The sequence below is a fragment of the Prunus persica genome, chromosome G8, assembly GCF_000346465.2.
Source record: "Prunus persica cultivar Lovell chromosome G8, Prunus_persica_NCBIv2, whole genome shotgun sequence".
Classification (NCBI taxonomy): Eukaryota; Viridiplantae; Streptophyta; class Magnoliopsida; order Rosales; family Rosaceae; genus Prunus; species Prunus persica.
In genome coordinates this window covers 2,475,407-2,488,435 of record NC_034016.1, presented here as the reverse complement: position 1 = coordinate 2,488,435, position 13,029 = coordinate 2,475,407, and the positions used below count along the sequence as shown (strand labels likewise).

Sequence of the window (13,029 nt, the reverse complement as noted above, 5' to 3'; positions counted from 1 at the left end):
AAGAAGCCAAGAATAACGAAATATTCCAAATATCTTTTTATTTGGAAAGGAAGATTTCAATTGGATGCTAAAAGATCCAGAATTAATATGAAGCAATTGAAGATTCTACTCGGATTTTCCTCAATCAAAGGCTTGAATTCGAGGACGAATTCTTTCCAACCATGGGAGTCTGATGCAAGAGCATAGTGGTGGATCAAGATAGATATTTTACATTTAATTAGTTATTTTATGATATATTGTTATTTTCTTATTTAGGTAGTTTTAGGATATCTTTTATTATTTATGTGTGATTTTATAACTAATTAGTTTACTTTTGGACCAAGTAGCCTTGGTGCCCAAGTCTTGTAAAGCCTATAAATAAGGCTAATGTAATAGTTGTAGGATAGAGATATGTTGATGATTAATAAAATAGTTTATTTGTGGCATGGATTTGCTACGATATATGTGAGTTTGCACTAGCCCTAGATTTCGGTGCTCGTGTATGTGGTTGGTGACCTGTGTCCGGATCCCGATCCCCATCAAATATCAAGATCAATCACAAATACTAAGAAACAAAATCTAATGTGGCATAGCGAAACTCCATCTACATACAGAGTCCATAGGCAAAATGGATTATTCGCTATCTAAAACAAAAAAGAAATAAAAAAAAATGTACCAGAACATAAACACCAAATTCAATACCAAGCCTCGAACTATCCCCATTTCATTGCTTCCTAAAGTCCCAAGCTATACATACTCTCTCAATGTAGGGGAACAGGGAAAGCAAATCTACCATGGAGGAAGATTTGTTTAGCAAACGTTTAGTCTCCCCACTATTGTAGCAGGAGCCGCATTATGCAGGAATTTGAAATCTTTTTGAACCCCCTACTTTCCCACCAAAGAGCTCAGCCGCTTAGCTTCCGTGAAGCTTCTGCTTTTCTCTGTCCTAGGCTTGTAGCTAGTATCTGATTTAATAAACTGGACGCTGCTCTGGTTCTTTTGCCTAGCATTTATATATTAAGGCAGTGATTGAGACATATTTTGATGAGCAACGTTTAAATTTGTCCATTACAATGGAAGAATAATAATTTATTTTCCAAAATGGCAGAGAAAGACAGTATGTGGGTTCAAAACTTCAAATCCCATCGATGATGCAAATGAGAATTAAAAAATTATCAAACTCAATCGCGAAGCTTATGCAGGAATTAACAATGGATGTGCATTTTATAATCCAATGTTCATAAATTCTCCCTTATTAAGATGATAATTGTGTAACGTTGTGCTAAGAAGAGATCTTTTGTCTAACACCCCTCCATTACTACACTTAGGAGGATGAAGAATCTACCAGCGAATATTCCCCATATAGAAATTTGCAACCTTCCAGTCAAGGATGGGTTTTCAATCCGGAATTGGGCTTTTAAAACCCAAAATGCAGCTCGTAACCCGCTTCGCCTCCAACCCAATAGAACCCAATCCCCAAATCGCATGATTTCACTTTTTTTCATATTTCAAATTTCACATGTTTTATGATATTTATTTCTTTTGATATGTTTGATTTAACATTGCATAAAGTTACATTTAACAGTTTTCAAAACTGATTTTTTTAAAATTAAGTAAGCTAGTCTTTTGGATTATTCAAGGCGGTCCTCTTATATGAGCAAACACAAGTACTTATTGTTGAGAAACTGAAATTAACTTGAACGTAAAAGGATTCTTTGAGCAAACGTATTTCACAGCTCAAGAATACTGCAGTTTTCCTCTCTTATATATACCTGAAATAACAAAGCTTACAAAATAACAATCTCCACAATAACCACTAACACACGAGTGCAGATTTTGTGGAGTTCAACTACCTTAAGCAACGGAAGCAAATTTGAACGTGGTGAACAGACTAAACCACTACTTCTACATTCTAGGATTTCAGCTTGACTTGGTCTCTACATGGCCATGTCAGCATTATTTAATTAACAAACTAATTAAACTTAACTAAATAACTTTTAACACCCTCCCTTAAACTGATTTTACGAAAAACAGTTTAGGATCTCTACACCATCACATAATCATCTTCCTGTTCAATGCTTTGAAATGAACAAACTCCCACCATCACATAATCATCTTCCTGTTCAGTGCTTTGAAATGAACAAACTCCCAACATGCTTCTCAGCTTCTCAAACGCAGGTTGCTTCAAAGGCTTAGTTAAGATGTCTGCAACCTGCTCCCCACTCTTGCAATATTCAAGTACAATCTTCTCATCACTGCACAGATCACGCAAGAAATGAAAACGTACATCAATGTGTTTACTTCTCCCATGCATGACTGGATTCCTCGATAGCTTTATAGTTGAAATGTTGTCGCAGTAGATGGTTGTTGGTCCCTTTTGAACATTACCAAGCACTTCAAATATTTTCCTAAGCCACATAGCTTGACAGGAGCTTGCAGCTGCTGCTACATATTCAGCTTCTGTTGAGGAAAGCGTCACAATTTGTTGCTTCTTTGAGGACCACGATATTGCACCAGAGTTGAGCAGAAATATGTGACCGGAAGTGCTCTTACGATCATCTATATCACCTGCATAGTCACTATCTGTGTACCCAACAAAACCAGAACCATCTTCCCTTTTATAAAACACACCATAATCAATTGTCCCCTTTACATACCTGAGAATTCTCTTTGCTGCATTGAGATGCATTTCAGTTGGTTTTTCCATATATCGGCTCACAAGACTCACTGCATACATGATGTCAGGCCTCGTGTATGTTAAATACATGAGACTCCCAATTATCTGTTTATAGAAAGTGCTGTCAACCTCCTTTCCACCTTTGTCTTTGCATAGCTTTAAGCCGTATTCAGCTGGAGTTCCAAATGGCTTGCAGTCATCCATCTGAAACCTGTTAAGAATGTCCTGTGCATATTTTTTCTGGTAGATGAAATTACCAGCAGTAGTTTGAATGACTTCCAATCCAAGAAAATAGTGCATTAATCCTAGATCAGTCATTTCAAACTCCATCATCATAGACTTCTTGAATTCATCAAACATTTTAGCATCACTTCCAGTGAATATCAAGTCATCAACATACAAGCAAACCATGAGTATTTTACCTTCTTCCTCAGTCTTGACATAAAGTGTGTGCTCAAAAGGACATTTGTGAAATCCAAGCTTAGCAAAGTGAGCATCTATGCGACTGTACCAAGCTCGAGGTGCTTGTTTCAGTCCATAGAGTGCTTTCTTTAGTTTGAACACCTTCTCTTCTTCTCCTTTTCTCTCATAACCAGGTGGTTGATCAATGTACACCTCCTCTTGCAGGTTTCCATGCAGGAATGCTGACTTCACGTCTAACTGAAAAATTTGCCAGGAATTTTGAGCTGCAAGAGAGATCACTAACCTAATCGTGTCGTGCCTCGCAACTGGGGCAAACACCTCTTTGTAATCAATGCCATGCTTCTGCTTGTAGCCCTTAGCTACCAAACGAGCTTTGTGCTTGTCAACCTCACTTTTTTCGTTCAACTTTGTTCTAAACACCCATTTAACACCAATGGTTTGCTTTCCCTTTGGAAGATCAGTTAACTCCCAGGTTTGATTACCAGATGTTGAGAAACTGAAATTAACTTGAACGTAAAAGGATTCTTTGAGCAAACGTATTTCACAGCTTAAGAATACTGCAGTTTTCCTCTCTTATATATACCTGAAATAACAAAGCTTACAAAATAACAATCTCCACAATAACCACTAACACACGAGTGCAGATTTTGTGGAGTTCAACTACCTTAAGCAACGGAAGCAAATTTGAACGTGGTGAACAGACTAAACCACTACTTCTACATTCTAGGATTTCAGCTTGACTTGGTCTCTACATGGCCATGTCAGCATTATTTAATTAACAAACTAATTAAACTTAACTAAATAACTTTTAACACCCTCCCTTAAACTGATTTTACGAAAAACAGTTTAGGATCTCTACACCATCACATAATCATCTTCCTGTTCAATGCTTTGAAATGAACAAACTCCCACCATCACATAATCATCTTCCTGTTCAGTGCTTTGAAATGAACAAACTCCCAACATGCTTCTCAGCTTCTCAAACGCAGGTTGCTTCAAAGGCTTAGTTAAGATGTCTGCAACCTGCTCCCCACTCTTGCAATATTCAAGTACAATCTTCTCATCACTGCACAGATCACGCAAGAAATGAAAACGTACATCAATGTGTTTACTTCTCCCATGCATGACTGGATTCCTCGATAGCTTTATAGTTGAAATGTTGTCGCAGTAGATGGTTGTTGGTCCCTTTTGAACATTACCAAGCACTTCAAATATTTTCCTAAGCCACATAGCTTGACAGGAGCTTGCAGCTGCTGCTACATATTCAGCTTCTGTTGCAGTATTCTTAAGCTGTGAAATACGTTTGCTCAAAGAATCCTTTTACGTTCAAGTTAATTTCAGTTTCTCAACATCTGGTATCAGAGCCCTTCTGGGCCTGAACAAACTTGAAAAAGGTGAAAGATTGTGTCTTGCAGCAGCAAGAAACAATGGCAACAGAGAAAGCCACTGAGAGTTTTATTCAACCAGCGATTCCACGATTTGATGGTCACTACGACCATTGGAGCATGCTGATGGAAAATTTTCTCAGGTCAAAGGAGTATTGGAATCTTGTGGAATCAGGAATTGACGCCCCAGCAGAGGGAGTTGTGTTGACTGAACAACAACAAAAGAGGGTTGCTGAACAGAAGCTGAAGGACTTGAGGGTGAAAAATTACCTTTTTCAGGCACTTGATCGATCTATCTTGGAGACGATACTCGAGAAGGAGACCTCCAAACAAATATGGGATTCTTTGAAGAAGAAATATGCAGGGTCAGAGAGGGTGAAGCGTGCAGTGCTTCAAACTCTAACAAAGGACTTCGAAACTTTACAAATGAAATCAGGAGAGTCCATCACTGATTTCTTTGCTAGAACTCTGGGAATAGCAAGCAAGATGAGATCCAATGGTGGCACCATGGAAGAAGTCAAAGTTGTGGAGAAAATTATGAGATCATTGACTCCAAAATTTGACTACATTGTCTGTTCAATTGAAGAGGCAAAGAACGTTGCTGAGTTACGAGTTGATGAACTACAAAGCTCTTTGTTAGTGCATGAACAAAGACTTAACCGCACCACTGCCAGTGAAGAACAAACAGCTCTGAAAGCTTCCATTGTTTCTGAGTCCTCAAGTTCTCGAGGAGGAAGAGGTCGTGGAAGAGGAGGACGTGGTAGAGGAAGAGGTGGTCGAGGTCATCAAGGAGGTGGACGGTCTGGACATAGAGATGACAGCAAGTCATCTCATGTTTTCAAAAGAGATGATGACTTTGAAGAAAAAGGAACGTACCACTTTGATAAGTCAAAAGTGGAGTGTTATAGATGTGGAAATTTTGGGCACTACAAGAATGAGTGCTACACGAAGTTACCAAAAGAAAAAGGAGAAAAGTCAAATTTTGTGGAGAAAAAGAAGGAGGAAGAGACACTTTTGATGGCTTTTCATGCACTGACAGAAACTGATCAGGAGACATGGTATGTGGACACAGGCTGCAGCAATCACATGAGTGGATGTAAGTCTTCCTTTATTAATTTGGATGAAAGCTTTCACACGGTAGTGAGTTTTGGTGACAAGTCAACAGTGAAAGTGATGGGTAAGGGAGATATTCAAATCAAAACTAAAAATGACTTTATTGAAACTATCTCAAATGTTTTTTATATTCCTGATTTGAAGACAAATTTGCTGAGTGCTGGTCAGTTACAAGATAAAGGCTACAGGATTACAATCTATAAAGGAGAGTGTGAAGTGTACGACCCAAAAAGAGGGTCCATTGCTGTTGTAAAAATGTCTTCCAACAGATTGTTTCCTTTGAAAATCAAGACTCTGCAGGCTTGCTTATTTGCCAAAGAAGATGACCCGTGGAGATGGCACTACAGATATGGCCATTTGAATTTTAATGGCTTGAGAACACTTCACCAGAAAGGGATGGTCACTGGCCTACCTGAGATAACTCCTCCATCAAAGATGTGTGAAGAATGCATCACTGGGAAGCACAAAAGAGACTCTTTTCCAAGTGGCAAGGCAGCAAGGGCTCAATCAATCCTGGAGATGGTTCACTCTGATCTATGTGGACCAATAAATCCCATCTCAAATGGTAACAAGAAATATTTCATCTCCTTTACTGATGATTTTAGTAGAAAGACATGGGTATATTTCTTGCAGGAAAAATCAGAGGCATTTGAAGCATTCAAAAGCTTCAAAGCTCTAGTTGAAAATGAATCAGAAAAGAAGATTAAAATTCTAAGAACTGACCGTGGGGGAGAGTACTGTTCGAAGGAATTTGATGCATTTTGCAAAGAGAAAGGCATCAAGAGACAGCTGACCACTGCCTATACACCACAACAAAATGGTGTAAGTGAAAGGAAAAATCGCACCATTCTCAACATGGTTCGAAGTCTGCTAGTCAAAGGAAGAATTCCCAAGAAGTTTTGGCCTGAAGCTGTGCTATGGTCAGTTCATATTTTAAACAGAAGTCCCACATTTTCTGTTAAGAATATGACTCCTCAAGAAGCTTGGAGTGGATTGAAGCCTGCGGTTGATCACTTTAGGGTGTTTGGGTGCATAGCATATGCACACATCCCCGATGAGAAAAGAAAGAAGTTGGATGACAAAAGTGAAAAATGTGTTTTTCTTGGTGTAAGTGAAGTCTCAAAAGCATACAAACTGTACAATCCAGTTACAAAGAAGATAGTGGTAAGCAGGGATGTGATATTTGATGAAGACACTATGTGGAATTGGTCTGAGAACAGATCGGTTCAACAACAAATTCCAGTTTATGATGATTCAGACAATGAAGAGGTAGCAGCTCCTGAGACTCAAGCCCAGCAGCCACCTCAACCTGAAGTTCAGTCATCTCAACAGTTTGAAGAAGAGAGATACAATCTGAGAGATGAGAACTCAAGGAAGAGGCCAGCATGGATGATGGACTACGATGTAAGTTATTCAAGTTCTGATGATGAAAATGCTCACTTTGCATTACTTGTAGATAGTGATCCAATCACATATTCTGAGGCTGTTAAAGAGGAGAAATGGAGGGAAGCAATGGACAATGAAATCAAGTCCATTGAGAAGAATCAAACCTGGGAGTTAACTGATCTTCCAAAGGGAAAGCAAACCATTGGTGTTAAATGGGTGTTTAGAACAAAGTTGAACGAAAAAAGTGAGGTTGACAAGCACAAAGCTCGTTTGGTAGCTAAGGGCTACAAGCAGAAGCATGGCATTGATTACAAAGAGGTGTTTGCCCCAGTTGCGAGGCACGACACGATTAGTTTTCCTCTCATCATTTCTTGCGTGATCTGTGCAGTGATGAGAAGATTGTACTTGAATATTGCAAGAGTGGGGAGCAGGTTGCAGACATCTTAACTAAGCCTTTGAAGCAACCTGCGTTTGAGAAGCTGAGAAGCATGTTGGGAGTTTGTTCATTTCAAAGCACTGAACAGGAAGATGATTATGTGATGGTGGGAGTTTGTTCATTTCAAAGCATTGAACAGGAAGATGATTATGTGATGGTGTAGAGATCCTAAACTGTTTTTCGTAAAATCAGTTTAAGGGAGGGTGTTAAAAGTTATTTAGTTAAGTTTAATTAGTTTGTTAATTAAATAATGCTGACATGGCCATGTAGAGACCAAGTCAAGCTGAAATCCTAGAATGTAGAAGTAGTGGTTTAGTCTGTTCACCACGTTCAAATTTGCTTCCGTTGCTTAAGGTAGTTGAACTCCACAAAATCTGCACTCGTGTGTTAGTGGTTATTGTGGAGATTGTTATTTTGTAAGCTTTGTTATTTCAGGTATATATAAGAGAGGAAAACTGCAGTATTCTTAAGCTGTGAAATACGTTTGCTCAAAGAATCCTTTTACGTTCAAGTTAATTTCAGTTTCTCAACATCTGGTATCAGAGCCCTTCTGGGCCTGAACAAACTTGAAAAAGGTGAAAGATTGTGTCTTGCAGCAGCAAGAAACAATCTTTCACCTTTTTTTTTTGGTAACTTCGTGTAGCACTCATTCTTGTAGTGCCCAAAATTTCCACATCTATAACACTCCACTTTTGACTTATCAAAGTGGTACGTTCCTTTTTCTTCAAAGTCATCATCTCTTTTGAAAACATGAGATGACTTGCTGTCATCTCTATGTCCAGACCGTCCACCTCCTTGATGACCTCGACCACCTCTTCCTCTACCACGTCCTCCTCTTCCACGACCTCTTCCTCCTCGAGAACTTGAGGACTCAGAAACAATGGAAGCTTTCAGAGCTGTTTGTTCTTCACTGGCAGTGGTGCGGTTAAGTCTTTGTTCATGCACTAACAAAGAGCTTTGTAGTTCATCAACTCGTAACTCAGCAACGTTCTTTGCCTCTTCAATTGAACAGACAATGTAGTCAAATTTTGGAGTCAATGATCTCATAATTTTCTCCACAACTTTGACTTCTTCCATGGTGCCACCATTGGATCTCATCTTGCTTGCTATTCCCAGAGTTCTAGCAAAGAAATCAGTGATGGACTCTCCTGATTTCATTTGTAAAGTTTCGAAGTCCTTTGTTAGAGTTTGAAGCACTGCACGCTTCACCCTCTCTGACCCTGCATATTTCTTCTTCAAAGAATCCCATATTTGTTTGGAGGTCTCCTTCTCGAGTATCGTCTCCAAGATAGATCGATCAAGTGCCTGAAAAAGGTAATTTTTCACCCTCAAGTCCTTCAGCTTCTGTTCAGCAACCCTCTTTTGTTGTTGTTCAGTCAACACAACTCCCTCTGCTGGGGCGTCAATTCCTGATTCCACAAGATTCCAATACTCCTTTGACCTGAGAAAATTTTCCATCAGCATGCTCCAATGGTCGTAGTGACCATCAAATCGTGGAATCGCTGGTTGAATAAAACTCTCAGTGGCTTTCTCTGTTGCCACTGTTTCTTGCTGCTGCAAGACACAATCTTTCACCTTTTTCAAGTTTGTTCAGGCCCAGAAGGGCTCTGATACCAGATGTTGAGAAACTGAAATTAACTTGAACGTAAAAGGATTCTTTGAGCAAACGTATTTCACAGCTCAAGAATACTGCAGTTTTCCTCTCTTATATATACCTGAAATAACAAAGCTTACAAAATAACAATCTCCACAATAACCACTAACACACGAGTGCAGATTTTGTGGAGTTCAACTACCTTAAGCAACGGAAGCAAATTTGAACGTGGTGAACAGACTAAACCACTACTTCTACATTCTAGGATTTCAGCTTGACTTGGTCTCTACATGGCCATGTCAGCATTATTTAATTAACAAACTAATTAAACTTAACTAAATAACTTTTAACACTTATACCCTCTCTGGTGATCAATAGTTATACCCTTCTCTTTGTAAAGCAAACACAAATACAACTGTTTATTTGATGCAAACCCTAAACCCAACAAAAAAAAGTATTGCATTTCCGACTTCTCAATATTTATCTGGATGCAAACTGTAATATTACACTCAAATGCAATGTACACAGGTATTAGGTTTATACAATTAACTACACTGAAATTGATCCAGAAAGAAGTTCTGGCAAAGTTCTACCCATCACGTGAACTTGGTGAAAATCTACAAGGTGCACAAAATTAAGAATTTCAAAATATCGCTGATTCAAGAGAGATAATGCATAGATAGAAACCCATTCATGAAAAACACAATCTTACAACTGCAAAACCAAGAGATGCATTGTATACTCTAATCAACCAAACTCTTCTGCTCTTCCTCTATGGTGTTCTGCAACTCATCCACCTCCAAATACAACCAAAATTAAATCTAATTTCAAAAGGGTTCTACTGCTTAATGCAGGCAACATAATCGAAAATTGGGGAATTTAACAGAGCTGCATACCACATACAACAGCAGAGCAAACTGCTTCTTTCGGAGCTCCAGCATCCTCGAACTTGCCGTGTTCTCAGCGTCCAAAGCGGCAATCTCTTTCTCCAAATCGGATATGATTTTGAGCGTTTCGAGGCAGTTGCGTAGCTATCATTTTCCTGATCGCCTCACACTCCTCCTTGTGCCTTCTTTCGATTTTACTCTCCTCAAGCTGCTTCTTCAGCAATTCAATGTCGGTCTGCGCGTGCACTATCTGCCGATTTATCTCCTCTCCCTCAACTCGTCGAAATTGTGCTTCTCTCTGAGATTCGCATCCACAACCGCTTTGCTCTTGAGGAGCGGAATCTCGAAGGTGCTGAGCTCTTGGAGGAAAGCTTTGGCCAGCTTGTCGCAGTCGCCATAGTTGTCCTCGTTCTTGTCGAGCTCGACGAACAGGGATGTGAACTTCTTCTGGAGCTTCTTCAATGGGGGTTCGCCTCTTGTGGTTGTGGTTCGAGTGAGAAGTCTGTGCTTGATGATTACGTCATCTTCGAGCGGCCCGAACGCGTAGTTCGCCGCCACGGCCTCTCCCCGCCCAGAAACCTTTCTTCCTTTTACCAGCATCGATACAAACGTGGTGATTGTAGTGTCGGATAAATTCGATTTGCAATTTGCCGTCAAACCCTAATTCGAATCCTCAGAAACACAAATCCTAATTCTGTTTGTGGGATCCAACGGTGAAGGATGACGTTTGTTGTGTCTGCACAAGGTTTATCGAACGGTAGTTTCTTAGTGTATTTCAAAGGAAAACACTTCTACACCTACACCGGATCCAGAATTTTTAAGAGTTATGAAAATAAAAAAAAATAAAAAAAGACCAATAAATAAATAAATAACTAAAACAAATAATGGAAGATAAAAGGGAGGTACCTTCAATTGGGAACGTCTACGGGCTGAAGTCTTTGTGGCTTTAGTAAGGGGATAGTAATTGGGAAATTTTCGTCCAAGGGGATAGATAGTCTTTGTGGATTTTTATTTTTTGGGTACAAATATATACTAAGTACGACCTCAATTTTGTCCAATTTAAAACCACTATGTATATTATATATATGTAGAAGCATCGTTTTATAATTTTGTCTTTTTTTCCATTCAAGCGATATTGGAGGTGGAGGATTTTCACACACATAAGTCAAAGCCCTTTCCATTGGGCTAGATCCTATTGACCATTTTGTCTTATTTAAGAGCATTAATCCGTACATTCAAGGTTCTAAGTTCAACTCCTCTTCTCTCTATATGCCAAAAAATAAAAATAAAAATTTAAACATAATTTCTTTGAATATGTGTGCAAATAAGGTCGGTTGATGATATTAAGCTCAAGTTCATGACACCATTAGTTTGGAAGCAAAATTAAATTTGAGAAACTATTTTTGAATGTCATTAAGTCACTATTTGGATGAATGTAACATTTGATGAGTCATTTGAAAGGGTTATAACAGGCCTGAAAAAAAAAAAAAAAAAAAAAGTTTTTGTATAAGGAAAAATGAAGTACTGGAATTGCAGCACAAGTCATTTTGGAGTTGATTGACCTGTCCACGCCCCAGTTAATGTCAATCTCTCAAATAGGGCTTCACTAATTAACCTATTGAATTTATACAGCACATGTGAGATTTAGCCTAAGAAAGAAACAATTTAAGCATACATAGATGTTTCCCAACCATGTTTAAATGCTCTAGTCGGTAAAATGCGCCCGTTAGGCTTCTGGATGACGGAACTCTCCCCCCCCAATCAAATTTGGATCTGATTAGTCTTCTTTCATTCTTTTGCAGAGTGATTCTTTGCCAAGGGTACCAATACCGCTTGGTCCTGCCTCAGTACAGTACTGTTCACGTGTTCGCTTAGTGATGGCACCTTGTACCTTGTCTGATTTGTCAAAATCATAATCTGTAACGTCCTCATAAAAAGAATTATTTCTGTTGGAATATTGTTTCATTGTTCGGTTGAGCTCTTCCGCGTCTTGTTCGTATAGTGTGCGGACTCCACACTTCTTCACCTTCACCCCCGTCTTCTCTCCTGGATAAGATCTTGTTTCGAAATGAAACCTCATCTTCTGATCATGGCATTTCTCCCTCCAATAGGTCTCAGGTCTCTGTCTTGGTTTCCAAAAGAATTGTTGCCTAGACAGGAGGATCAACCAAAGGTGATCGGACGCTACATAGTCTATGGCAACAGTATAACCCAGGCCCGCAGGGGTGTTTAAATCATCACAAAGGCAACGAAAAGTGATTGAATTATGTTTCGTAGCAGTAGCTACAAATAGAGCACAAAAAGCAAACCCCACCCACGTGCTATTAGAATCCGAAGGTAGTGGCTCAATTACTGAGTCTCCCACACTTTGATTATTGAACCACTCAGGAATTTCACTTCCAGGAATTATAATATCGATGATGCCCAAAGAACGAGGAATTTCCTGCACCAAAGGAAGGATATAAATAGTACTACACAACTAAAGAGGGAAGAGGAAGGAGGAAGAAGGAGAAGTACCTGAAGGAATTTCTTCAGCATTAAAAATATTATGGAACTGGAACCTTGATGGCCAATCAAATTGAAGCAATTGGAAGAACTAATCGACATAGAACTTAAACCATTGCACGTCGATGTTGGATCTGGGAATATTTTCAAGGAAGTACAATTATCAGTGTTTACACACATATCTAGTAGTCCGTTTAATTGAAGGCTTGGCAATTTTTGAAGCCTTTTGCAATTCTTCAATGTGATGTTCCAAAGATTAGAAAGCCCACTGATGCTTGCAGGAAGGCTAACAAAATGGTTTCCATCAAGATTTAATTCTTCTAAAGAGGACAATAAACCAATATCTTCAGGTATTGCTCCTTCACAAAGATTGCAGTCATTCAGATTTAGACGCTTCAAAAAGCGTAAATCTTTTAAGGAAGCTAACACCAGACTCACAGGGTGGGGATTCTTTCTTGGAAATAAGCCAAAAGTGAAGAAAGAATGCCATGATCTTGGCAGTTCAATATCTTTCACAGGAACTAGGGAAGATGGGGGATCTCTCATAGAATTCCACTCATATCAGCTCCTTCAACTCGCCATGGAATGTATATTTGATGACGGCATTTGCTCACAGCAGTGAGCTTAAGAAAGCTTCGAAAAAT

At 39.1% G+C, this 13,029-nt stretch overlaps 4 protein-coding genes and 1 pseudogene across 4 annotated transcripts in view; all 5 read right to left on the bottom strand.

Moving 5' to 3' along the window:
• On the bottom strand, nt 1,698-3,484 carry LOC109950541 (uncharacterized mitochondrial protein AtMg00810-like). The gene is made up of 2 exons (XM_020569576.1): nt 2,125-3,484; nt 1,698-2,073 (listed from the first exon to the last, which is right to left on the bottom strand). Exons 1-2 carry the CDS (start codon nt 3,065-3,067, stop codon nt 2,024-2,026), a joined length of 993 nt encoding a protein of 330 aa, XP_020425165.1. The 5' UTR covers nt 3,068-3,484; the 3' UTR covers nt 1,698-2,023.
• Nucleotides 7,907-9,388, bottom strand: LOC18767867. Its single transcript, XM_007200827.2, has one exon. The coding sequence runs from the start codon at nt 8,861-8,863 to the stop codon at nt 7,907-7,909; it is 957 nt and encodes a 318-aa protein (XP_007200889.2). The 5' UTR covers nt 8,864-9,388.
• Nucleotides 9,619-10,674, bottom strand: LOC18767839 (annotated as a pseudogene).
• On the bottom strand, nt 11,426-12,931 carry LOC18767840. Its single transcript, XM_020570219.1, is given in 2 exon segments — nt 11,426-12,370; nt 12,373-12,931. Coding segments are annotated over 2 exon segments (1,272 nt in total). The 3' UTR covers nt 11,426-11,657.
• Nucleotides 12,928-13,029, bottom strand: part of LOC18768240 (TMV resistance protein N) — a 2,891-nt gene continuing 2,789 nt past the window's right edge. Inside the window, exon 5 of the mRNA XM_007200653.2 lies at nt 12,928-13,008. Coding sequence (XP_007200715.2) covers nt 12,928-13,008 — 81 coding nt within the window. The remainder of the gene's footprint in view (nt 13,009-13,029) is intronic.

Coding starts and splice junctions, on each gene's coding strand:
- LOC109950541 (XM_020569576.1), bottom strand. CDS start 3,067: ATGGTTTGCTTGTATGTTGATGACTTGATATTCACTGGAAGTGATGCT. Junction 2,074..2,124: donor GCTGAGAAGCATGTTGGGAG/TTTGTTCATTTC, acceptor TGATGGTGGGAG/TTTGTTCATTTCAAAGCATT.
- LOC18767867 (XM_007200827.2), bottom strand. CDS start 8,863: ATGCTGATGGAAAATTTTCTCAGGTCAAAGGAGTATTGGAATCTTGTG.